Source organism: Lonchura striata, chromosome 30 (genome assembly GCF_046129695.1).
Source record: "Lonchura striata isolate bLonStr1 chromosome 30, bLonStr1.mat, whole genome shotgun sequence".
NCBI lineage: Eukaryota > Metazoa > Chordata > Aves > Passeriformes > Estrildidae > Lonchura > Lonchura striata.
This window is the reverse complement of record NC_134632.1, coordinates 974871-996976: the sequence shown is the minus strand read 5'-3', so window position 1 is coordinate 996976 and position 22106 is coordinate 974871. Positions and strand designations below refer to the sequence as shown.

General features: G+C 54.4%; 1 protein-coding gene across 1 annotated transcript in view; it reads left to right on the top strand.

The window, feature by feature from the left end:
- The window catches only part of CACNA1S (calcium voltage-gated channel subunit alpha1 S), a 57257-nt gene that overhangs the window by 13261 nt on the left and 21890 nt on the right, over positions 1 to 22106 (top strand). The window contains exons 3-27 of the mRNA XM_077789048.1: positions 1082 to 1221; positions 1715 to 1848; positions 2864 to 3016; positions 3565 to 3770; positions 4909 to 5012; positions 7385 to 7533; positions 8489 to 8570; positions 9058 to 9218; positions 10447 to 10672; positions 11237 to 11444; positions 11717 to 11837; positions 12248 to 12362; positions 12489 to 12582; positions 13320 to 13389; positions 13621 to 13753; positions 14040 to 14169; positions 14844 to 14903; positions 15860 to 15966; positions 16358 to 16445; positions 16653 to 16760; positions 17539 to 17591; positions 17841 to 17987; positions 19159 to 19360; positions 21387 to 21545; positions 21836 to 21946. Coding sequence (XP_077645174.1) covers positions 1082 to 1221; positions 1715 to 1848; positions 2864 to 3016; positions 3565 to 3770; positions 4909 to 5012; positions 7385 to 7533; positions 8489 to 8570; positions 9058 to 9218; positions 10447 to 10672; positions 11237 to 11444; positions 11717 to 11837; positions 12248 to 12362; positions 12489 to 12582; positions 13320 to 13389; positions 13621 to 13753; positions 14040 to 14169; positions 14844 to 14903; positions 15860 to 15966; positions 16358 to 16445; positions 16653 to 16760; positions 17539 to 17591; positions 17841 to 17987; positions 19159 to 19360; positions 21387 to 21545; positions 21836 to 21946 — 3261 coding nt within the window. The remainder of the gene's footprint in view (positions 1 to 1081; positions 1222 to 1714; positions 1849 to 2863; positions 3017 to 3564; positions 3771 to 4908; positions 5013 to 7384; positions 7534 to 8488; positions 8571 to 9057; positions 9219 to 10446; positions 10673 to 11236; positions 11445 to 11716; positions 11838 to 12247; positions 12363 to 12488; positions 12583 to 13319; positions 13390 to 13620; positions 13754 to 14039; positions 14170 to 14843; positions 14904 to 15859; positions 15967 to 16357; positions 16446 to 16652; positions 16761 to 17538; positions 17592 to 17840; positions 17988 to 19158; positions 19361 to 21386; positions 21546 to 21835; positions 21947 to 22106) is intronic.

Genomic DNA, 22106 nt, shown 5'->3' with positions numbered 1-22106 from the left:
CAAGAAATGGCATTGTGTGGGTGACAGTCATGTAGGGACACTCAGCACAGTCACTGCTTTTGGACTCATTAATTGAGCCAGCAATGCTTCTCTCTTGAGCTCTAGCCCTGCCTTTGTCAAAGGAGTGGATTTTCCATTTGGCAGGGCATGGGGACCCTGGGAGGAAGGCGTGCTCACAGCACTACAGTATTCCCCAGTGAAGATCCACTCCCAGGCTGGTCTCAGAGAGAAATTTCTGCTTTTCTGAGGGCAATTCCCTGGAGATCCTGAGCAGTGATGCTCCTTGTCCTTCAGGGGATATAGGCTGAGGAGAGGGACCAGGAAACACCAGAAATAAAAATAGGCCCATCCACCTGGCTGCTTCAGGAGGCTTTTGGTCCCAGTCTGGAGGGGACATTGTCAGCAAGGGCAGTGGTGGCAGTGACAGGCAGAGCCAGCTGGGCACAGGCAGCCCTGGGCTGTGCTCCAGGGACAGATGAGCTGCCCTGGCCCAGCAGCTGCCAGGCTGTGCCAAGCCCCTGCACTGGGGTGCTGCCTGGGAGGGGGTGCAGCACCTCTGCCCAGTGAGCCCCAGGCCCATTTCTAGCTGGTCTGGCATTAAGGAGGAGTCCTTGAGCCCAAGACCTGCATTCCCGGGGAGCTTCCTGATCATCCCAGGCAAAAGGGGAGCCATGGTACAACTGGCTTTTCCCACAGGACAGACACAGCGAGCTCTCAGCTGGAGAGGATGAGAAGGGTCAGTGCTGCCTGTAGGAGGAAGGATGTGGGGGAATGAGAGGGTGAGCAGCAGGGAGGAGAGCCAGAGAGGAGCAGTGCCTTGGGCCACGTACCTTCAGGTGGCTTTGCTGGAGCAGTCTGTGGGAGCCAAAGCCTCAAGGGCAGGGTCCTGGCAGGGGCCATTAAAGGGCTGGGGGAATCATGCTGCAGGCCAGAGAGTGGCATGTGGTGGCTCAGCATGCCACCCTTGTCCCCAGATCCCCTTGGTGTGTGTGTGGGGCTGGTCCAGAGTCACTGGTGAGGAGGGGAGGTGACAGTCTGTTCTAATGGAGCATTCTCTCCTGCTTGCCTTTGCAATCCCCAGGAGAAGATTGAATATGCCTTCCTCATCTTCTTTGCCATTGAGGCCATGCTGAAGATAATTGCCTATGGCTTTCTGTTCCACACGGATGCCTATCTCCGAAACGGCTGGAACGTGCTCGACTTTTCCATCGTCACTCTTGGGTAAGGAAAAGTGGGAGGGCTGCTGCTGTTCAGCTTGTGTCAGGCCTCTTCCACAGCCAGTCAGGGGCTAGTTTTTGTGGTGATTGCAGTGTGTCTGGGGACACCTCCTCGACTAAGTTCATGGCCTTGTCCTGTGGGCCCCTGTTCCTGCTCTGACATCCACTGGGATCCTCTCTAACTCTAATTTCTTCCCGTCTTGACTCCTTCATGCCTCGTAGATCTCCTTGCCCGGGAGAAAGGGGGTGGCGTGGGGTCCTCCAGGGTTTGCACATGGGGTGGGAGCTCTCTGGCTGTCAGCAGTAGAGCTGGCCTTGCCAAGAGCTGCCCCCCGGGCGAGGCTGAGCACGGCTGGCAGCCCTGACCTTGCTTTGCTGCCTGCAGAGCTCTGAATTCTTGGCTCAGATTTCTCAGTCTCCATTCTCACGCCCTTCTCTTTTTCCTTGTCCTCCCTTCTGCTTCTCCTCCCTCCCTCCCTGTGCCCCGGCTCTTCCAGGCTCATCACCATGACCCTGGAGCAGGTCAACGTGAAGCAGGCGGGGCCTTCGGGGGGAAAAGGCGGCTTTGACGTGAAGGCGCTGCGCGCGTTCCGGGTGCTGAGACCCCTGCGCCTGGTGTCCGGAGTGCCGAGTGGGTGCTGGGTGCTGCTGCCAGCCAGGGCTGCTGGCTGGATGGAGCCCCGGGGCCTGGCCAGGGTGGGGAGCCACGGGACAGGTTTCTTGTTGTTGCTGAATCAAGCCCAGCCACGGAGTAGGTGTGGAGGAGGCGCGGGTTCTTCTTGCTCCTCCAGCTGGTGATTTATAGGAATGTGCCCTCTGTTGATGGAGTAAACAAGTTACTCTTTGTCTCCTTAAAAAGGTCAAAACCCACAAGTTTCTGTCCTCACTTTGGCCAAAAGACACCTCATAGGACCTTGGGGACTTCACCTCAAACTTGAGGATAGCTAATTGGACATGAGCCAAAAAGTCCCACCTAAGCAATTCACTAGAAAAAGAAGAGAACAAAAGAAGTGAATAGCTTTTGTGAAGTGTTTTAGCAGGAGCAATAACCTCTTGCCCTGGCTCAGTTTTTCTCTGTAAAGAACTTTTTTATTTTGCCTTTTATTAAAACTTTTTGTTTCCAACACTGTCACAGGAGCCATTCTGCTACTTTATGCCACCTGTGGTAGCTGAGCTATCAAGGGTATGATGTTTTGTCTATGACAGCCCATAAGACCTGACTCAAATAGATAATACAGTGATTGTCAGCCCTGGGGAGCTGCAGGCTGGCACACAGCTGGCTGCCTCCGTGGCTCAGTGGCAGTACCTTTGGGTGCCAGTGTGAAGGGGGCCAGGATCTTGCTCTGGTTTCTCAGAGCAGGGATCTTCTTCTGTAACTCATTAATACAGCCAGGGTGAGAGCACAGAACAAAGGGAGGGGCATAAAGCAGCCTTCAGCACTGCCTGGCTCTGTTGTGCTCTCCCACATGCTTTCCTGGTGGGTAGAAGAAAAGATTTCCTGCCTCAGAGATCTCAGTCCTGCCCCACCCGTGCCTCTCTTCAAGGAGCATTTCAAAGGCTGCTTATTGGTGGGATGGCAGGGATACAAGGTGCACCCCAAGCTGTTTAGGAAGTGGTTGACCTCCTCTCCCTTCACCTTTGTGCAGGCCTTCAGGTCGTCCTGAACTCCATCATCAAGGCCATGGTGCCCCTGCTCCACATCGCCCTGCTGGTGCTCTTCATGATCATCATCTACGCCATCGTGGGGCAGGAGCTCTTCAAGGGCAGGATGCACAAGACCTGCTACTACTTCGGGACAGGTGGAGCTGTGCTGGGGCAGAGCAGCAGAGCTGGCTCTGTGTGGTGCTGTGGGACCGCAGGGACTCTGTGTTTGCAGAAAGTGTGGTCTGGCCAGCATCAGGCCTGGGAGTGTGGCACGACTGAGGGACGTCTGAAACAGCACCCAGCTGGGTGTGAGGGGTGGTGAAAGGGGCCCAAATGGGGCCTTTTAACTGGTGCAAACTATGTAAGAAAAATGTCTGGAATAGTTGTTTCCTTTTCCCTCTCTCATTGCTCACGCTTTTTTTTTTTTTTTTTTGGTTTTGCATGCTTAGAAACACTGATCTGTGAGTTACTTTTTGTGTTAGCGTCCATGGCTTTCTGAAGTTTTAGCCCACCTCTCAACACATCAGTCTTTTTAGAGGCACAAGCAGCTGTGAGCAAGCCCAGCCCTGCAGCACATGGGTTGTGGCATCTTCTGCCTGCACTCCTAGCAGATGGAGCAGACCAGGGAGCAGTGTGAGGGGAGGAAGTGTGGGCTGCAGAGTTCGGCCACCCCTGCCACTCACAGCATGGCTTTGCTCCTCAGATGTGATTGCCACGGTGGGCTCGGAGAAGCCGGCGCCGTGCACCAGCTCGGGCCACGGGCGGCACTGCAGCATCAACGGCAGCGAGTGCCGCGGCGGCTGGCCCGGGCCCAACAACGGCATCACCCACTTCGACAACTTCGGCTTCGCCATGCTCACCGTCTACCAGTGCATCACCATGGAGGGCTGGACTGAGGTTCTCTACTGGGTACGTGGCTGGGCTTGAAAAGCCAGGTGTCTGCTAAGGAAGGAGGAGCTACCCTTGAAACAGAAAAAGTAAACCCCCTCCCTTCGAATTATTATAATTTTGAAATTAAGGGGCTCTCAGGCAAAGATATGGGAGTAGGGATAACAGATCTTTAATAGGAATATAAAAATTACAAATGCAATAGTACAAAAAAAAACCACCCCAAAAACAAACCGCTGCCAGAGTCAGAGCATGCCCTGTCCCCTGTGGGTCAGGGAGGTGGCTCAGCCCCATCCCAGGGGGGCTCAGCCCTCCTGCAGTGCCAGCTGTGCTTCTGCTGGAGCAGGATCCTGCACAAGGGGGGAGTTTTCCTTGGAGCTCCAGGGCTGGGGGAGATGGGCCTGGGCTCCTCTGGGAATGCAGGGGGAAGAAAGCTGCTCCTCTGGGAATGCAGGGGGAAGGAAGCTGCTCCTCTGGGAATGCAGGGGGAAGAAAGCTGCTCCTCTGGGAATGCAGGGGGCAAAGGCTGCTGTGCTGTTCTCAGGTCAGATTGGATCCAGGTAGGAATGCTTGGCTGCTCCCCTGGGCAGAGCATCTCCCCATAGGATGATGGAATTTTCTCAGCCATGCAGGGACACACACTGGCCATGGACAGAAGATAATTAATAATTAATGTCCATGAGCAGCAGAGATCTCGTGGAGGGAGGATTGGCTGTGGGAGAGATAAAGAAAAGTGCCCAATGAGTAGCAGAGAGCTGCCCCAGCTCTGACAGATGGGAATACAATGCACATCCCATTTCCAACCTAAGTCAACAGGAGATTGCTCCAGCTCCCACCCTCTGAGGGGGCATGGGCCAGACACAGCAATGACTGGTGGATGCTCCTCCAGCAATCACCATGTTTTGCAGTCCTTGTGAGACAGTTAAGCTGAAGCCTAAGCTTGGGGCTGATGTTTAAATCTGCTCCCAAAATCTTTGGGTCTGGGTGTAAATCAGACACAGTTCTAGGCAGCCAGGGCTTGGAGCCAGGTTTTTGTGCCACCATCCCAAGCACTCTCTTGGAGGGGGTAAAGATCCCAGAGTCTGTTGAGGGGCTCTGAGGGGAAACAGATGGAGGACAGTGCCTTCAGCATATTTCACCTTGCATCTCTTTTTGCCAGGTAAATGATGCCATGGGGAATGAATGGCCCTGGATCTACTTTGTCAGCCTTATCTTACTTGGCTCCTTCTTTGTGCTCAACCTGGTGCTGGGGGTGCTCAGTGGGTAAGTGCCACCCACTCCTTTCTGCCAGCAGAGGAGTTTTAACTGGTTTAAACTATACAAGAAAAAAAGCCTAGAAATTTCTGTTATTTTCCCTCTCTCATTCCTCACCCTTTTTGTTTTGCATGCTTAGAAACTCTGATCTGTGAGTTACTTTTTGTGTTAGTATCCATGGCTTTCTGAAGTTTTAGCCCAGCTCTCAACACATCAATCTTTTTTGAGGCACAAGCAGCTGTGAGCAAGCCCAGCCCTGCAGCACATGGGTTGTGGTGTCTGCTGCCTGCAGTCCCAGCAGATGGAGCAGACCAGGGAGCATGGCTGTGGGTCTGGACACTCCTCACAGATACCTCCAGCTGCCTTCCTGCTGTGGGCACACACAGTTTTCTCCTGGCCAGCCCAAGGAGAACATCTTATGATGAGTGCCAGGGATCCAAGGGAAGGATTGTTAATCTAATTACTACTTCAGCAGTCTCGTCCAAGTACACCAATGAGCTGTCATCAGTCTGTTATGACAATCTAGGCCAAATTCAATTAGTGTTAATTCCCCCAGTAGTACAGTTAAAACCTGAGATGTTACACTCAACCTCCCGTGCATTGCTGTGGGGCTGCTGCTGTCCCAGTTTTGTTGCTGGGAAATATATGTTGTCCTGAGAATTGAGGGGAGCTTTTCTCCTCAGGTCTGTGTAGGGTCAGGGTCTTTTTTATATGTTTCATTCCTTGTTTGTGCAAATGGATCAGACTCATCCCCTCTGTTAGTTCACAGGGTTAGTTCTACCCTAATTACTTGGATTTTTAAAGCTTCTTTTATGACAAGAACTGTGCCACTGTAACATTAAAACAAATTGGGTGTTACTAGAACTAAAACAAGCTTAAAACCACAAGAGAAACCACAGGAACCTGATGCTTTCATAGAGCTGACTGTAACTGCAGGACAAGCTGGACTATAGTCATCTGATCACGGAGTAAGTTACTGGCACGGTAAATGTTCTGAAATATTTTTGCAAAGACAACTAAATTACGTTTGAGATCAGCAAAATTTTTGTTGTAGTGTCTGAGACCTGTTACTAACACATGGCAACACCAGCATGGCTGGGCAGCAGGTCTACAGTCTTGCCAGACACCAGAGGAGAAAAGAAATTAATTGAAAGAGAGCAGGAAGCATGACAAGGAGCATGGCAGACCTGTTCTTTTGGTGTTACCATGAAAAGAGCGTCCAGTTTTCCTGCCATGTCACGAGCTCACCTTCTCCATATGGTCAGCTATGGGCAGATTTTTGCTTCCCAGGAGGGTGAGACCCCATTCTGCTGAGAAACTGTCCTGGCCAGGTGTCAGTTGGCCTGTCCAGCTGGAGCACCCTGCAGTGAGAAGCTCCCAAAGAGCAGCAGTGGTGGGGAAGGAGCCCTGCCTGCCATCGGGCATCAGGTGGTGGGCCCCCCGACCTTGACAAGAAGGAGGAAAGTCACTGGAGCAGTGTAGTGACAGTGCTGGTGTGTCTTGGTTTGAAAAGCCAGGTGTCTGCTAAGGAAGGCCGGAACCTCCTCTGAAATGGGAAATATAACCCCCCTCCCTCTGAATTACTATCATTTTGAAATTAAGGGGCTCTCAGGCAAAGATATGGGAGTAGAAATAACAGTTATTTACTCGAAAGACTAAAAATATAAATGCAAAAAATTAAAAATATAAATGCAATACTACAAAAAAACCTACTGCCAGAGTCAGAACATGCCCTGAGCCCCTGTGGGTCAGGGAGGTGGCTCAGCCCCATCCCAGGGGGGCTCAGCCCTCCTGCAGTGCCAGCTGTGCTTCTGCTGGAGCAGGATCCTGCACAAGGGGGGAGTTTTCCTCTGGAGCTGCAGGGCTGGGGGAGATGGGCCTGGGCTCCTCTGGGAATGCAGGGGGGAGAAAGCTGCTCCTCTGGGAATGCAGGGGGAAGGAAGCTGCTCCTCTGGGAATGCAGGGGGCAAAGGCTGCTGTGCTGTTCCCAGGTCAGATTGGATCCAGGTAGGAATGTTTGGCTCCTCCCCTGGGCAGAGCATCTCCCCATGGGATGATGGAATTTTCTCAGCCATGCAGGGACACTCAGTGGCCATGAACAGAAGATAATTAATAATTAATGGCCCATGAGCAGCAGAGATCTCGTGGAGGGATGATTGGCTGTGGGAGAGATAAAGAAAAGTGCCCAATGAACAGGAGATAACTGCCTCAGCTCTGACAGAAGAGAATAGAATGCACACCCCCATTTCCTACCTGAGACAGGGTGGCAGGGTATTTCAGGGCTTTCCTGCAAGGCCTGGCCTGGCACAGAGCTGTGGTTCCTGTGGGTTCCTGAGTTCCTCAGGGCCCTCCCTGAGCCTCTGCTGCTGGCCTTGTCCCAGGGAGTTCACCAAGGAGCGCGAGAAGGCCAAGTCGCGGGGCACCTTCCAGAAGCTGCGGGAGAAGCAGCAGCTGGAGGAGGATCTGAAGGGCTACATGGACTGGATCACCCACGCAGAGGTCATGGACAGTGATCGGGCCAGGGGAGAAGGTACCAGCTCTGCATGCTCACAGATCTTTAGCCTGAGGGGTGGGTTCCTAATGGTGACCACCTAGAGAGGCAAGGTGGGAATCTTTGAAGAAGTCAAAAAGACTCATTTTGCCTGAAAACCCATGAAACAAAATGCTTTGACTTCTGCAGGACAGTTTCCTTCCTCTTTTTTTTTTTTTTTTTTTTACATTTCCTGACTAATTTGGTTGAATCTGACCCAAACTAGCAATAATTTATCCCTGATGGTAAATCTCCACTTCAACCGCAGTGTTTAATACTTGCAGACCACAAGCAAGGCCTGAGTCTCCTTTGGCAAGAGGGGCTGAAAAGGCCATGAGAAACATGTGCCCTTGGTGTGCAGGGATACAGTGCAGGTCACAAGCTCTCACACTAGCAGATGCATGAATTTCTTGCCATCACTTGACAATTTCAAGGTATTAGAGGTGGCTCAGGGAAGGAGGTGGATGTGCAGGCATCCAGCCAAAAGCTCAGGAAGTCTGGGGAGCTGTACCACAGAGCCACAGGGTTTGCTGCGCCACCCTGTCTGGTGAAAGCACTTTTGATGCCTCAAGCTGAGTGATGCATGTGTGCAAAGAGCCTTGGGAAGCAGTGGGACAGACAAAATGCCTCTTCCAGAGCTGTGGCCCATGTTCTGTTCAGTCTTTGCTCAGATCCCAACTGGCCCCAGTTTTCTCCTACTTGCTGCTGTCCCTCTCTGAGCTGCTGCTGCTCCTCCTGCAGGGCAGGAGTTTCTCATAGCTTGTGCTTGGTTTGCACCTGACCCTCAAAGCCTTCTGCCCAAACTTTGGTTGCTGACTCCCTGGGGTGGCATTACTTGGTGGGGATTACTCACTTCTGGTGGGGAAGCTCTTCCTGGTGGACTTCTGGAAGAGGCTCCCTCCCACATGTTCTTCCCAAGGGCTCCAAGAAAAGCCTGTAATGTTATTCCTTCTAGGTATGATGCCATCAGATGAAGGAGGGTCAGAGACAGAGAGTTTGTATGAAATTGAGGGCATGAACAAGTGGATTCTCTACTTGTAAGTATGTTCTGACTGAACCATCTGCTTGCACCTGGGCTTCCACTGTCTCTCACTTGCTAGCCCAACTAGGCCAGGCTTTCCTGGTCAGCCCCCAGTTTTTGGCAGAAAGACAGGGACTGGGGAAGATGCAAACATTGGGGCAGCAAACAGGGAATTTGGCTATGGTACTGGCAAAAAGCTGCTCATGGTGAACAATGTCTGTTGTGGGAGCAGGCTCCCAGCATCCTCCCATGGCCTGTGCAGCACGGTGTGTAATTTAGGAACTGTGCCTGCAAGACCCCTTGGAGAGGGGCTGGAGGCCAAAATTCAGCCAGGAGGGCGAATGAGCTGCAATGCCTCAGTGAATGCACCGAGTTCCAGTGCAGGTTATGGTCCTTGTCCCTTTTCAGGGAGGGAGCAGGGGTGGCTTTGCCCTGCAGGCACAGCCCAAGGGGCTGGCTCTGTCCCACTGGCCACCTCTGCTGATCCTCTGCCATCTCTCCAGCCGTCAGTGGAGGCGTTGGAACCGAATGTTTCGTAGGAAGTGCAGGGATGTGGTGAAGTCCAAGTTCTTCTACTGGCTTGTCATCCTGATGGTGGCACTGAACACTCTCTCCATCGCCTCTGAGCACCACTTCCAGCCAGAATGGCTGACACGGGTGCAAGGTGAGCAAAGAGCCTGAGAGAGGAGGGCCCAGGACACCCTGCAGCCCCAGAGAGCTGTGTGAGCTCCTGCTGTGAGTGCACAGCCACACTGGCACGGCACAGAGGCTCTCGGGCACACTCTGAGTGTGTGTGTGTGTGGTCCTTGTTGTCCCCCAGCTCACACTGACCATGCTCTGTACCCTTAGGGACACGGTCTTGCGTGGTGAACGCACACAGAGCGTGTCCATTGGCATCTCTGCACACATGGCATGCACTCAGCTGTTCAGCTACACACATTTGTGCATGCAGCCCCACTGACTGTACCTGCACACACCCACACACACTCAGGCACATGGAGCACAGGTGTACCCACACACACACACAGACTTAGAGACACACAGAGCACAGGTGTGCACACACCCCCCTCACACTGAGAGGCACATGGAACACAGGTGTGCACACACACACTGAGGCACACAGAGCAGAGGTATGCACACACACACTGAGAGGCACACGGAGCACAGCTGTGCACACACACACCCCTCACACTCAGAAGCACACAGAACACAGGTGTACACACACACACAGGCACATAGAACACAGGTGTGCACACACACACTGAGAGGCACACGGAGCACAGCTGTGCACACACACACTCCTCACACTCAGAAGCACACAGAACACAGGTGTGCACACACACACACTGAGGCACACAGAGCACAGCTGTGCACACACACCCCCCTCACACTCAGAAGCACATGGAAAACAGGTGTGCACACACACACACTCAGGCACATGGAGTACAGGTATGCACACACACACCAAGAGGCACACGGAGCACAGCTGTGCACACACACACACTCAGGCACATGGAGTACAGCTTTGCACACACACACAGGCACACGGAGCACAGCTGTGCACACACACACAGGCACACGAAACACAGCTGTGCACACACACACGGAGAGGCACACGGATCACAGCTGTGCACACACACACACAGCTCAGCCCCTCATACCCACGCACACCCCACATGCCTGTCCTGCACGAGTTTGTGTGCACCGTACAGGTGTGTGCTCACACACACAGGCATGCAGCTGCACATCACCCTCTCGTCTTCCTCCTCTGTGTGGTCCTCAAAAACAGCAGCTCGGGGCTCAGAGGAGGGTGAGCACTGCCCTGTTCCCTGTCTGCCCAGCCGTGCTGGGGTTGAGGTCCCTGCTCTGACAGGCTGCATCTCCCACCCCAGACAATGCCAACCGGCTGCTGCTCGCCCTCTTTGTGGCCGAGATGCTGCTGAAGATGTACGCGCTGGGGCTGCGCCAGTACTTCATGTCACTCTTCAACCGCTTCGACTGCTTCGTGGTGTGCTCGGGGATCCTGGAGACCATCCTCGTGGAGCTGGGCACCTTGTCCCCCCTGGGCATCTCCGTGCTGCGCTGCATCCGCCTCCTCCGCATCTTCAAGATCACCAGGTTGGGGAGGGAGCTGTGTGGTTGCTGGTGGCTCAGGGTGCCCGGGCATCCCTCTCAGTTCTGGGGCATCGCTGGCCCTGTCCCCAGGGCGGGCTGCAGTGTGGACAGAGCTGGGAGCTGCTGGGCAGAGCAACAAGGCCAAGCTGGGGTTTGTCTCCAGGACGTGGTTTGACTGGGAGTGGAGAGTGGGACAGAGCTGAGGCCCCGCTCTAGCTCCGAGCTCTAGGATGTTGTGGATGGGGCTGCTGTGGGCCGGGACTCCCAGCTCTTCTTTGTGGCCCCAACCCACTGTGTGTTCACCCCTCATCCCCATCCTGCTTGCTGGTGCTCTGTGCAGGCAGTGATGTTATCTTACTTCTCACACCATGCCTGCAGCCTCATTTCTTCCTCCTGGAGCCTGCCTGGAGCAGTCCCAGAGCCCAGCCTGGGTCCAGAGTCCCTCTTTTTGGGCTGCTGGCACATCACCTTGGTCTGTTTGGCTAGGTTCCCTGTGCCTGCCTGCTCCTGCCCACAGCCTTCCCCGCTCTTTCACCTCCCACATGCCTCTGTCTCTCCTCTTCCCAGGTACTGGACATCTTTGAGCAACCTGGTGGCCTCTCTGCTCAACTCAGTCCGCTCCATTGCCTCTCTGCTCCTCCTCCTCTTCCTCTTCATCATAGTTTTTGCCCTGCTGGGCATGCAGCTCTTTGGGGGCAAGTTTGATTTCGAGGACATGAAAGTGCGGCGCAGCACGTTCGACAACTTTCCCCAGGCCCTCATCAGTGTCTTCCAGGTTTGGGGCTGTGAGAAGGGCAGTGGGAGCTGGGGGTCTCACCTGTGGGTCTCCAGGCAGGAGTTAGGTCTCAAGGGGATGTGGGTTTGTGGGGGTTTGAGACAGGAACAGGGAAATGCAGCTGGAGTTGTGAGGAGTCGTTCAGGTTCAGGGCTGTGCAGAAAGGAGGATTTGACCATGGGGCTGGAGCCAGAGGGGTAGGATCAGTCTGTGGTGTTCTGTCATGCTCTGCTGTGGATGCTCTTAAGTCTCTGTTACTGCTCTGCTCCCAGATCCTGACTGGGGAGGACTGGAATTCAATCATGTACGACGGGATCATGGCCTACGGGGGCCCGTCCTTTCCTGGCATGCTCGTCTGCATCTACTTCATCATCCTCTTTGTCTGTGGGAACTGTATCCTCTGCCTGCAAAGCCAGGCCCAGGCCCCATGGCACCAACTGCATAGGGCTGGGCAGGAGGGAAGCAGGGGCTCCCCTCAGTGTTTCAGTGAACCCTTAAGCTTTTCGGTGGTGAGAGCAGAGGAATAAACCACGGGCTTCAGGGCTTGCACTGGTGGTGGCTGAAGGCTGGGGACTAGAGGAAAGCTCATCTGGAGCAGGTCTGTGTGTGTGGCAGGCAGCGATTCAGCCAGAGAGGGCAGCCAGCTCAGAGCTCAGTGCTCACAAGGGATGGATGCTGGTCAGGGATCACCAGCCAGGGTTATCACAAGGGCTAAGCTCCAGGAAGGTTTCTAAGGGCACCCTGGAGACCATGGATGGCTCCAGACAGAAATCACACCCATGTCCTTAGCACTGTCCCCCCAGATATCCTCCTCAATGTGTTCCTGGCCATCGCAGTCGATAACCTGGCCGAGGCTGAGAGCCTGACCTTGGCCCAGAAGGCCAAAGCAGAGGAGCGCAAACGGAGGAAGATGTCCAGGTGAGTGCTGCCTTCCCTGCCCATGTCAGCTCCTGAATGAGCTGTTTGGGTGTGAGGGGACACAATGACCTTTCCCATGGCCCCTGCCCAGACCTCAGTTCCTGCTCTGCCCTCCTCTCTGCTTAGAGGGTACCCAGAGAAGACTGAAGAGGAGAAGCAGACGCTGGCAAAGAAACTGGAACAGAAAGTAAAGGGAGAAGGGATTCCCACAACAGCCAAGGTCAGTTCTGGTGGAGGTGAGCCTTGGAGAGCTCCTGGGTGGTGCCCTGGCTCCTCCTGCCACCAGCCAGGAGAGACAAAGGCTTGGAGCCAGTCTGGGTCTGGCCTCTTGAGCAGAATCACTGCTTGCCGTAGCATCCACTGGTGGTGGGTGCTCTCGGTGACAGGGGCTCTCTGGGGCCAGGCAGGACATGTTGAAACAGCTCCATTGTGGGGGATCCTTTCTCTCCAATGCACTTCTGTGGCCACAGCCAGTTGCCAGTGGCTGACATGGTCTGGTGCACACCAGTGTGGAGTGGAGCAAAGCAAGTCAGCAGCATCCCAGGTCTCCTTTATGTCCACACCAGCACCTCCCATGTGCAAACCCCTCTGTTCAGCCATGCTGGCTGTGCTGAGCTGCCTCTGAGAAGCATCTGGCCAGCAGCTACATTCCTATCCACTTTCCAGAGGTGCTTTCAGAAACTCAGGCGTTGCTCCCTATCTTATTCCCACCCCCCCCCGGCATATTTGCATGGCTCCAGGCTCTTGCCCAGCACACATTCCTGTTTCCCATCCTCTTTGCTTCGATTGCAGCATCCCCTCAGCAGGTTCCAACCTGGGCCAGCACTGTGTGTGCTTGCTGCTGTATGGGCCCAATGCAGAGATGCTGCTTTGTCCCACGTGGCTTCCAAGATGAGAGGCTCTGCCCAACAGGCACATGCAGCTGCACATCCTCCTCTCTGTCTCTCCTTGTTTCAGTTGAAAGTGGACGAATTTGAATCCAATGTCAATGAGATCAAAGACCCCTACCCTTCTGCAGACTTCCCAGGTAAGACTTGTGCCTGGCAGGGCAGCAGGAAGGCTGAGGAGATGCTGCAGAGGGATAGTGTGTGAGGAGCAAAGGATGCAGTGAACTTTCACCAGCCTTGGGGTGCTGAGGTCCTTCTGGCTTGCATGCCAAAGCAGGATCATGGGATTGAAAGACTGTCCATAAGGCCATATTCCCTCTCCCTCTCTGGATGATTATTTTCTTTTGCCTTTTTTAATGGTCACTCTACAGGTGATGATGAGGAAGATGAGCCTGAAATCCCCCTGAGTCCTCGGCCACGTCCCCTTGCAGAGCTACAGCTGAAGGAGAAGGCTGTGCCCATGCCTGAAGCTAGCTCATTCTTCATCTTCAGCCCAACCAACAAGTAGGCACTGCCCCTTCTCCCTGCCCTGTAGGGCCAGGCATGGCCCAGGTGTCCCTGGCACCAGCTGTTCACTTCAGGGTCTTGTTTGAGCTTGACAACCAGTTCTGAAGGGAGCCAGCTCATGGGGAAAAGCCTTCTGTGTGGAAGGACTGGTACAGACATCCTTCTGTGCCTAGGGCCTTCGTGTCCTCAGGGTTTAGCCACAGCCCTCTGCCAGGCTGCCACTACCCTGTCTGATGCCCCTCTGGCCCCTTGCAGCATCCCATGGCATTTCTGTCCCTGGCAGGTTTCGGGTGCTGTGCCACAGAACTGTTAATGCCACCTGGTTCACCAACTTCATCCTGCTCTTCATCCTGCTCAGCAGCATTTCCCTGGCAGCTGAGGATCCCATCCGGGCCGAGTCCTTCCGCAACCAGGTGCTCACAGAGATGTGGGGGTTTGGGATGGGTGGGGGAGACCTCATGGAGGCTCCCAGCTCCTCAGGAAGCAGGGATTTACTTGCCAGGTGCTTTTCCTAGGCTGGGATGCCAACCTTGCCTCTGGCAGGAGGTGCTGGATGTGCTTTCCATCCAGGGTGCAGCTGGGACAAGGTTTTACTGCTCCATGTCTCAGTTTACTTCTGGGTGAAAAGACCCACCTGACAGGGTGTGCAAGATTAATTTGATTTGAAACTGTGGTGGCTTACTGGGGAAGGAGACATGCTGTGAGGCAGCAAACTGGACCTCTGGCACGTGCAGTGCCCTGGAATGCTGCTGGCATGCAGCCATGGGAGCCACAGCTCCTGTCCTTCAAGGTACCATTGGGTCTCCAGGGCCTGGGGGATCTCACATGAGGCAGCTTCCCAGGGCAGTTGGGGTTTTGGAGATCGGATGCTTTCAGGTGGAACTCACCTGGTGAGGGAGAGCTTTGTCCCAGCTGCAGGTTGGGTCATGCACTGGAGAAAATCAGCAAAGCTGGTGCTGGGTTTAGAGACTGTTGAGCTAGGTGGCCTCCCCAGCCCACAGAGTGGGCAACTTCAGGATGTTTGAGCACACTGAAGCATTTCCCATGTCACCCAAGTCTCATCCTGTACTGGTGTCTCTGTCCCCAGATTCTTGGATACTTTGACATTGGTTTCACCTCTGTCTTCACAGTTGAAATTGTCTTGAAGGTGAGTCTGTGGTCTTGCCATGAGCATGGCCTAGCACACAGGTCTATGTGGATGTGACAGGTTAGTCAGAGAGAGAAACAGATAACGTTCCCAGGCATCATCCTAGGAAAGTTCTGAGAATGCTCAGAGGAAGAATTAAACCAATTCTTATCTTAATCTCTACACCTAGTGTTTGCGAACATGTAGAATATTTATATGTGGTGTTTATAAAAAAATATTTTACCAAAAAATGTTATTCCTAATTAACCAATAGTATAAAAGTGTTATTTATAAACCAAGCAAGTTCTAAGTGAACAATCCTACCTATAAATATGCAAAGTTCCTATTAAATCTCACTTTATACCTTCCAGTCATAAGAGTCAACGTTGCCTTTCTTCAGGCATTCCTAACTCAGCGGTGACAGGGCTAGACTTTTGTGGCTATGGACACTCACACTCCTGAGGCATTCATGCTCCTGAAGGTCTCAGTGAGGAGAAACTCCCAGCTGATCCTCCTGGAGAGTTCATTCATGCCATTTGGGTGGTGACCTGTCCCAGAGGCTGTGTGTCCTCTCCAGTGAGGTCAGGCAGCTAAGCCAGCTATGCTGTGACATGGGGACACATCAGCCATGGCACTGGCACACCAGTAAGAAAAAGAGACAAAGATAAAGTAGTGAAAATCTGTGGACAAAAGTTGCAACCCAAGCTGTTGCCACATGTTGTTCCACTCAAGGGTCTTTACTATTCTCTTCTTTAATTTGCTGACTGACTGGGAGAGTTTTGTCCCCAGCCTGTGCTGCACAGAGGGTTTCCACCTGAAGCCAGCTTCCTGCCTGGCTGCAGAGGTCTGAGCAGGACAGGGTCCCCAGGCCATGGAGCTGTGGGAAGTCCCTTGTTCCTTGTCCACCCTTCCTCCTATGGAGGAACCATCCCCCTGAGCCCTGTCCAGCCTCTTTCCTAACTCCTTCTGCTCCCCAGATGACAACCTACGGTGCTTTCCTGCACAAAGGCTCCTTCTGCAGGAACTCCTTCAATATCCTTGACTTACTGGTGGTCGCTGTCTCCCTCATCTCCATGGGATTTGAGTAAGCACCTCCATGTGCCACAGAGTGGGCACTGGGCTGTTCAGGCTGGTGGGGCAGCTGGGGATGGTGGAGGAGCAGCCAGCCAAATGTTCATCATGTCATGTTTGAGGGACATGGGCATGGACAACTGGAGGCATGCCCTCAAACTGGTCAAGGAGGTCAAAGGGCACTCCTTGAGTGTCAGACATATTTGGGTAGAAATTCAGTTTGGATCTGCTTTCTCCAGCTGCCAGAGTCACTTGGCCTTACGTGGGGTGATGGCTGCATGTCTCTGCCATCCCTTGTCCCTCGCTGCTGGCCCCAGCCTGCCCTCCTTGGCTGCCTGGTGGGGCTGTGCCAGCCTAGCCTGGCCAGGGAAGTGGCCCCAGCTCAGCTGTGCCTTCCTGCCCAGGTCCAGCACGATCTCTGTGGTGAAGATCCTGCGGGTGCTGAGGGTGCTGAGGCCCCTGCGAGCCATTAACAGGGCAAAGGGGCTGAAGGTAAGTGAGAGGCTGGGACAGGGGGACCTCCTCCCACGGCAGCCCTACAGGAGGCTGTGTGGCCGGCATCGTGCCCTGCTCCCACCGCCCATCTGTGGAAGGGATCTGCCCAATCCCTCTGCTCTTAGCAGGCTCCCACTCTTCCTGGAGTGGGAGGGTGTGGGACACAGAGCATGGTCACATCTGCATTGTCCTCCACCTCTGCAGCACGTGGTCCAGTGCGTGTTCGTGGCCATCAAGACCATTGGTAACATTGTGGTTGTCACGACGTTGCTGCAGTTCATGTTTGCCTGCATCGGAGTGCAGCTCTTCAAGGTGAGCTCAGGTGGGCAGGAGGGTCCTTCTGCTCAAGCACATCCTGGCCAGGCTCTCCTGGACATCACCTTGGGCATGGTGCCTGCCGGTGCTGGGGTCAGCACAGGATGTGCTCTCTGTGGTCTGCGAGAGGAGCCACAGAAGAGCCTGCAGGGAGAGGAGGGCAGGAAGCACCCAGGTCCAGACAGCACCTGTAAAGGACTGCCTCACCTCCCTTCATGCCTCAGTTTCCTCTTTCTAAGGCAGGAGGCACTTCTGACTGATTTCCTCTGTGCTTTGATTGTGGAGGGTTTCCTTTCTCACAGCACCGCTCCTTCTCTCTGGGGCTTGGCTGCTCTGAGGCAGAGCTGGCCCTGGCTGAGCTCAGTTTTATTCTAATAATTGGGCTTAAACTCTGAGCTGATGTGGGAAGAGCTTTCAGGACACCCAGCAGACTGAGCAGACCTGTCAGCATACCTTGGCTTTTAATTAATTCTCTAGGTACTGCTTTCTTCCCTATTTTCCAGAGAATTGACTCCCAGATAGGGTGAGCTAGACAGGCCTCAGCTCGGGGCCGTGGAAGGTTTGTTCCCATCTCCAGGCAGCGTTCCTTGGTCTCAGCCTGGGGCTGACCCCAGCTCTGCCCTGGCTCTGGAAATGCCTTGTGAACTGGCTGGGCCAGAGTCTGCATCAGGGTGGTGAGGGGGGGACTGACTGAGGGCTGGGAAATGTCAAAACTCCCCAGGGCTTCTAAGGTCAAAGCAACTCCATGGCCACTTCTGGTTTCTGTTGAATGCAGGGCAAGTTCTACAGGTGCACAGACCCATCCAAGCTGACGGAGAAGGAGTGCAGGTAAGAGCTCTCTGCAGCGCCCAGGTGGGCAGGGCCAGGGATGGGAGCTGGGGAATGTGGTGGGTGATGCTTGTGTTCCTGTGTGGGAGTGTTGCATCCCAAAGATGGACCTGAGGTGTCGTCCCGTTCTCTCTGGGGTAAATCAGGAGCAAGCACAGGGCTGTGCTCTCCTCCCAGGGCCCGAGGAGGGCCAGGCCCTGCTGCAGCCTGTGTGGCCCTGCCCGTGAGCTCTGTGTCCCTCTGCTGCAGGGGTCAGTTCATCAACTACGTGGACGCAGACCCCACGCAGATTGAGGTCCAGGACCGTGTCTGGATTCACAGTGACTTCCACTTCAACAACGTCTTCTCAGCCATGATGTCTCTTTTCACCGTCTCCACCTTCGAGGGCTGGCCAGAGTGAGTCTGTGCTGGGAGCAGGGCACTGCAATGGGGTCCTGGTTTGAAAAGCCAGGTGTCTGCTAAGGAAGGCAGGAGCCTGCCCTGAAATGGACAATGCAAACCCCCTCCCTCCTAATTATTATAATTTTGAAATTAAGGAGCTCTCAGGCAAAGATATGAGAGTAGGAATAACAGTTCTTTACTAGGAAAATTAAAATACAAATGCAATAGTACAAAAAAAAAAACAACTGCCAGAGTCAGAACATGCCCTGTCCCCTGTGGGTCAGGGAGGTGGCTCAGCCCCATCCCAGGGGGGCTCAGCCCTCCTGCAGTGCCAGCTGTGCTTCTGCTGGAGCAGGATCCTGCACAAGGGGGGAGTTTTCCTCTGGAGCTGCAGGGCTGGGGGAGATGGGCCTGGGCTCCTCTGGGAATGCAGGGGGAAGGAAGCTGCTCCTCTGGGAATGCAGGGGGAAGGAAGCTGCTCCTCTGGGAATGCAGGGGGAAGAAAGCTGCTCCTCTGGGAATGCAGTGGGGAGAAAGCTGCTCCTATGGGAATGCAGGGGGGAGAAAGCTGCTCCTCTGGGAATGCAGGGGGAAGGAAGCTGCTCCTATGGGAATGCAGGGGGGAGAAAGCTGCTCCTCTGGGAATGCAGGGGGAAGGAAGCTGCTCCTCTGGGAATGCAGGGGGCAAAGGCTGCTGTGCTGTTCCCAGGTCAGATTGGATCCAGGTAGGAATGTTTGGCTCCTCCCCTGGGCAGAGCATCTCCCCATGGATGATGGAATTTTCTCAGCCATGCAGGGACACTCACTGGCCATGGACAGAAGATAATTAATAATTAATGGCCCATGAACAGCAGAGATCTCCTGGAGGGAGGATTGGCTGTGGGAGGGATAAAGAAAAGTGTCCAATGAACAGCAGAGAGCTGACCCAGCTCTGACAGATGGGGATAAAATACACACCTCCAGCTAACCTGAGACACATGGGCCTTGGCCAGGGTAAAGAAAGAAGAGAAGCAGGGTGAGAAGCAGGACCAGTCACCCTGGCAGTGGTTGTGGAGCTGGCAAGGTTACCCAGGCTGTCCTGCCCCACCATTGTTGGATGTCCTCAAAGCTCTCTGTAACTTTCAAGAGGAGACATGATCTTTCCACCCCAATTAGGGTTTCTGTTGCTTCAATTTCCCTCCTGTAGGCTGCTGTACATGGCCATTGACACCAATGCTGAGGATGCAGGCCCTATCTACAACTACCGGGTGGAGATTGCAATGTTCTTCATCATCTACATCATCCTCATTGCCTTCTTCATGATGAACATCTTTGTGGGCTTTGTCATCGTCACCTTCCAGGAGCAAGGGGAGAATGAGTACAAGAACTGTGAGCTGGACAAGAATCAGGTAATGGGGCTGCTGGAACAGGACAAGGAGGACCAGCCCTGCATCTGGCACTGCTGGGGCTGGCTGATTTGGGTCAGCCCTTCTTTGTGGTGACACTGCTGACACAGATGAGTTGAACCTGCCCCAGGCCTGTTTGCTGCTGGGGCAGGGCCAGCTTGACCCGTGTCTGGCACAAAACAAGCCTGAGGGAAGGGCAGAGGGGACCAGGAACAGGGAGTGGGCCTCCCTGGACAGGTAGGGTGCCCAGAGTGAGCTGGAGCAGAGGGTTGTGCCCAGCTGTGGGCTCCACAGTACAACAGCAGCATGGATGTACTGGAGTGAGTCTAGCAAAGGGCCACTGAGATGGTGGAGGGTCTGGAGCATCTAAGGAGGGTCTGGGAGTGAAGTCTGGTGGTGAGAAGGCTCATAGGAATCTGACCTGTGGGTATAAACACCAAGGGGAAGGCATAGAGGAGACTGAGCCAGGCTCTTTTCAGTTTTTTTCAGTTGTGCCCAGTGATAAAATGCAATGGACACAAACTGAAGAAAGCAAGGAATTAAATTTAAACATTAACCCCCCCCCCTTTTTTTTTTTTTTTTATGGTGATGGTGGCTGTTTCCCCAGAGTGGCTGTGAAGCCTCCATCTTTGGAGCTTTTCAAAAGCCAGCTGTCCCGAGCAGCATGCTCTAGTTGGGCCTGCTTTGGGCAGGAAACTGTGACTTAGACCATATCCAGAAGTTTTTCTGCTGCTAGCCCTTATGTAGTCCTGTCATGCTGTCATACTGGTCAATGACAGCAAGGCTGAAGGCAGCAGAAGCATTGGCAGAAGATGTGGGACATGCTGGGAGGACACTGGGGCAACCAGGGAGTTGGCCCGGGAGTGCTGTCATGCTTCTGCACTGAGACAGCACAGGCAGCTTGAGCTGGGGGTGCCAGGGTGGTGTGAACCACACAGATACCCAGCAGAGATGGCCCTGGGCTGCTGGGGAGGCACAGGCCTGTGCAGCCATTTCAGTGCCCTCTTCACCCCTGGTTCCTGTGGTGTCTTCACAGAATTCATGGAATTACTGGGTTGGAAAAGACCTTCAAGATCATTGAGTCCAACCCAGCCCCAACAGCTCAACTCAACCCTGGCACCCAGTGCCACATCCAGGCTTGTTTTAAAAACACCTGGGGATGGTGACTCCACCACCTCCCCGGGCAGCCATTCCAGAACTTTATCACCCTTTCCATGAAAAACTTTTTCCTAATATCCAACCTGAATTTCCCTTGGTGCAGCTTGAGGCTGTGTGCTCTGGTTCTGTCAGTTGCTGCCTGGAGAAAGAGCCCAACCCCACCTGAGCACAGCCACCTTTCAGGAGCTGTGGAGAGTGACAAGGTCACCCCTGAGCCTCCTTTTCTCCAGGCTGAGCACCCCCAGCTCCCTCAGTTGTTCCAAACCCCTCTCCAGCCTCACTGCCTCCTCTGGACATGCTCAAGCATCTCAACATCCTTCCCAAACTGAGGGGCCAGAACTGGACACAGCACTCGAGGTGTGCCCTCACCAGTGCCGAGTACAGGGATAGAATGAGCTCCCTGCTCCTGCTGGCCACACCATTCCTGAGCCAGGCCAGGAGCCATTGGCCTCTTTGGCCACCTGGGCACACTGCTGGCTCATGCCCAGCCTGCTGCTGACCAGTGCCCCCAGGTCCCTTTCTGCCTGGGCACTGTCCAGCCACACTGTCAGGGTGCTCTGAGCTGGTCCTGAGAGAGCTGGGGAAATTTCCTGGGGAAATGCTGGGACAAGCAGGCAGGCTCTGCGCTGGAGGGGTCAGGCCGAGGGCAGCATGGCCATCTTTGGAGGCTGAAGTTGACTTTGGAAGCTGGTGCCATGTGGGTGCTCTGGGCTGTCTGTGCAGGAAGCACAGCGGTTCCACTCCCCATCGCTGTGCCTGTGGTTGGGCTGGGAGAAAGGGGTACTCCAGCCCTGTGGGGATGTGCAGCGAGGCTGGTGGTGTGTGTGTGTGCCCTGCAGTGGGCTCACAGCTGCCCTCCCTGCCTCCCCAGCGCCAGTGTGTGCAGTATGCGCTGAAGGCTCGCCCGCTGCGCCGCTACATCCCCAAGAACCCCTACCAGTACCAGATCTGGTACGTGGTCACCTCCTCCTACTTTGAGTACCTCATGTTCTTCCTGATCCTGCTGAACACCATCTGCCTGGGCATGCAGGTGAGGGTGCAGGGCTGGTGGGGGGCTCTGGGAGTGCCCAGGCCCTGCCATCCCCAAGAGACACTCTGGGCAGGGGGTGTTTGCCTGTGGTCTGATGGCTGGGTCAGGGCCTCTTGACCAAAATGGGACTGGTGGGATGTGGGGAGCCCAGAGAAGGGGCTGCAGGGGGGAAATTTCCTTTGTGCTGAGCCAGAGGCCTGGCTGTGGGAGGGGGGTCTGCATCTGGCACACATCTCTGAGCTCACAGTGGAGGCTGGATCATCTAATGGCTCCTTCTGCCTTATCCTCAGCATTACAACCAGTCTGCAGAAATGAACCACATCTCAGACATCCTCAATGTGGCCTTCACCGTCCTCTTCACCCTGGAGATGGTCCTTAAGCTCATGGCCTTCAAAGTCAAGGTGAGAGTAGAGCATGATCAGCATGGAAAGCAGGCCAGGCCAGGGGGTCCATTTATCCTGCACTGGGCATCTCTTGAGTACAAGCACCCCAAGACCCTTAAGGACCCCCATGCACAGGACCTTGGAGTTTCTGGAGGGACTGCTGCTTGTCAGGGCTACC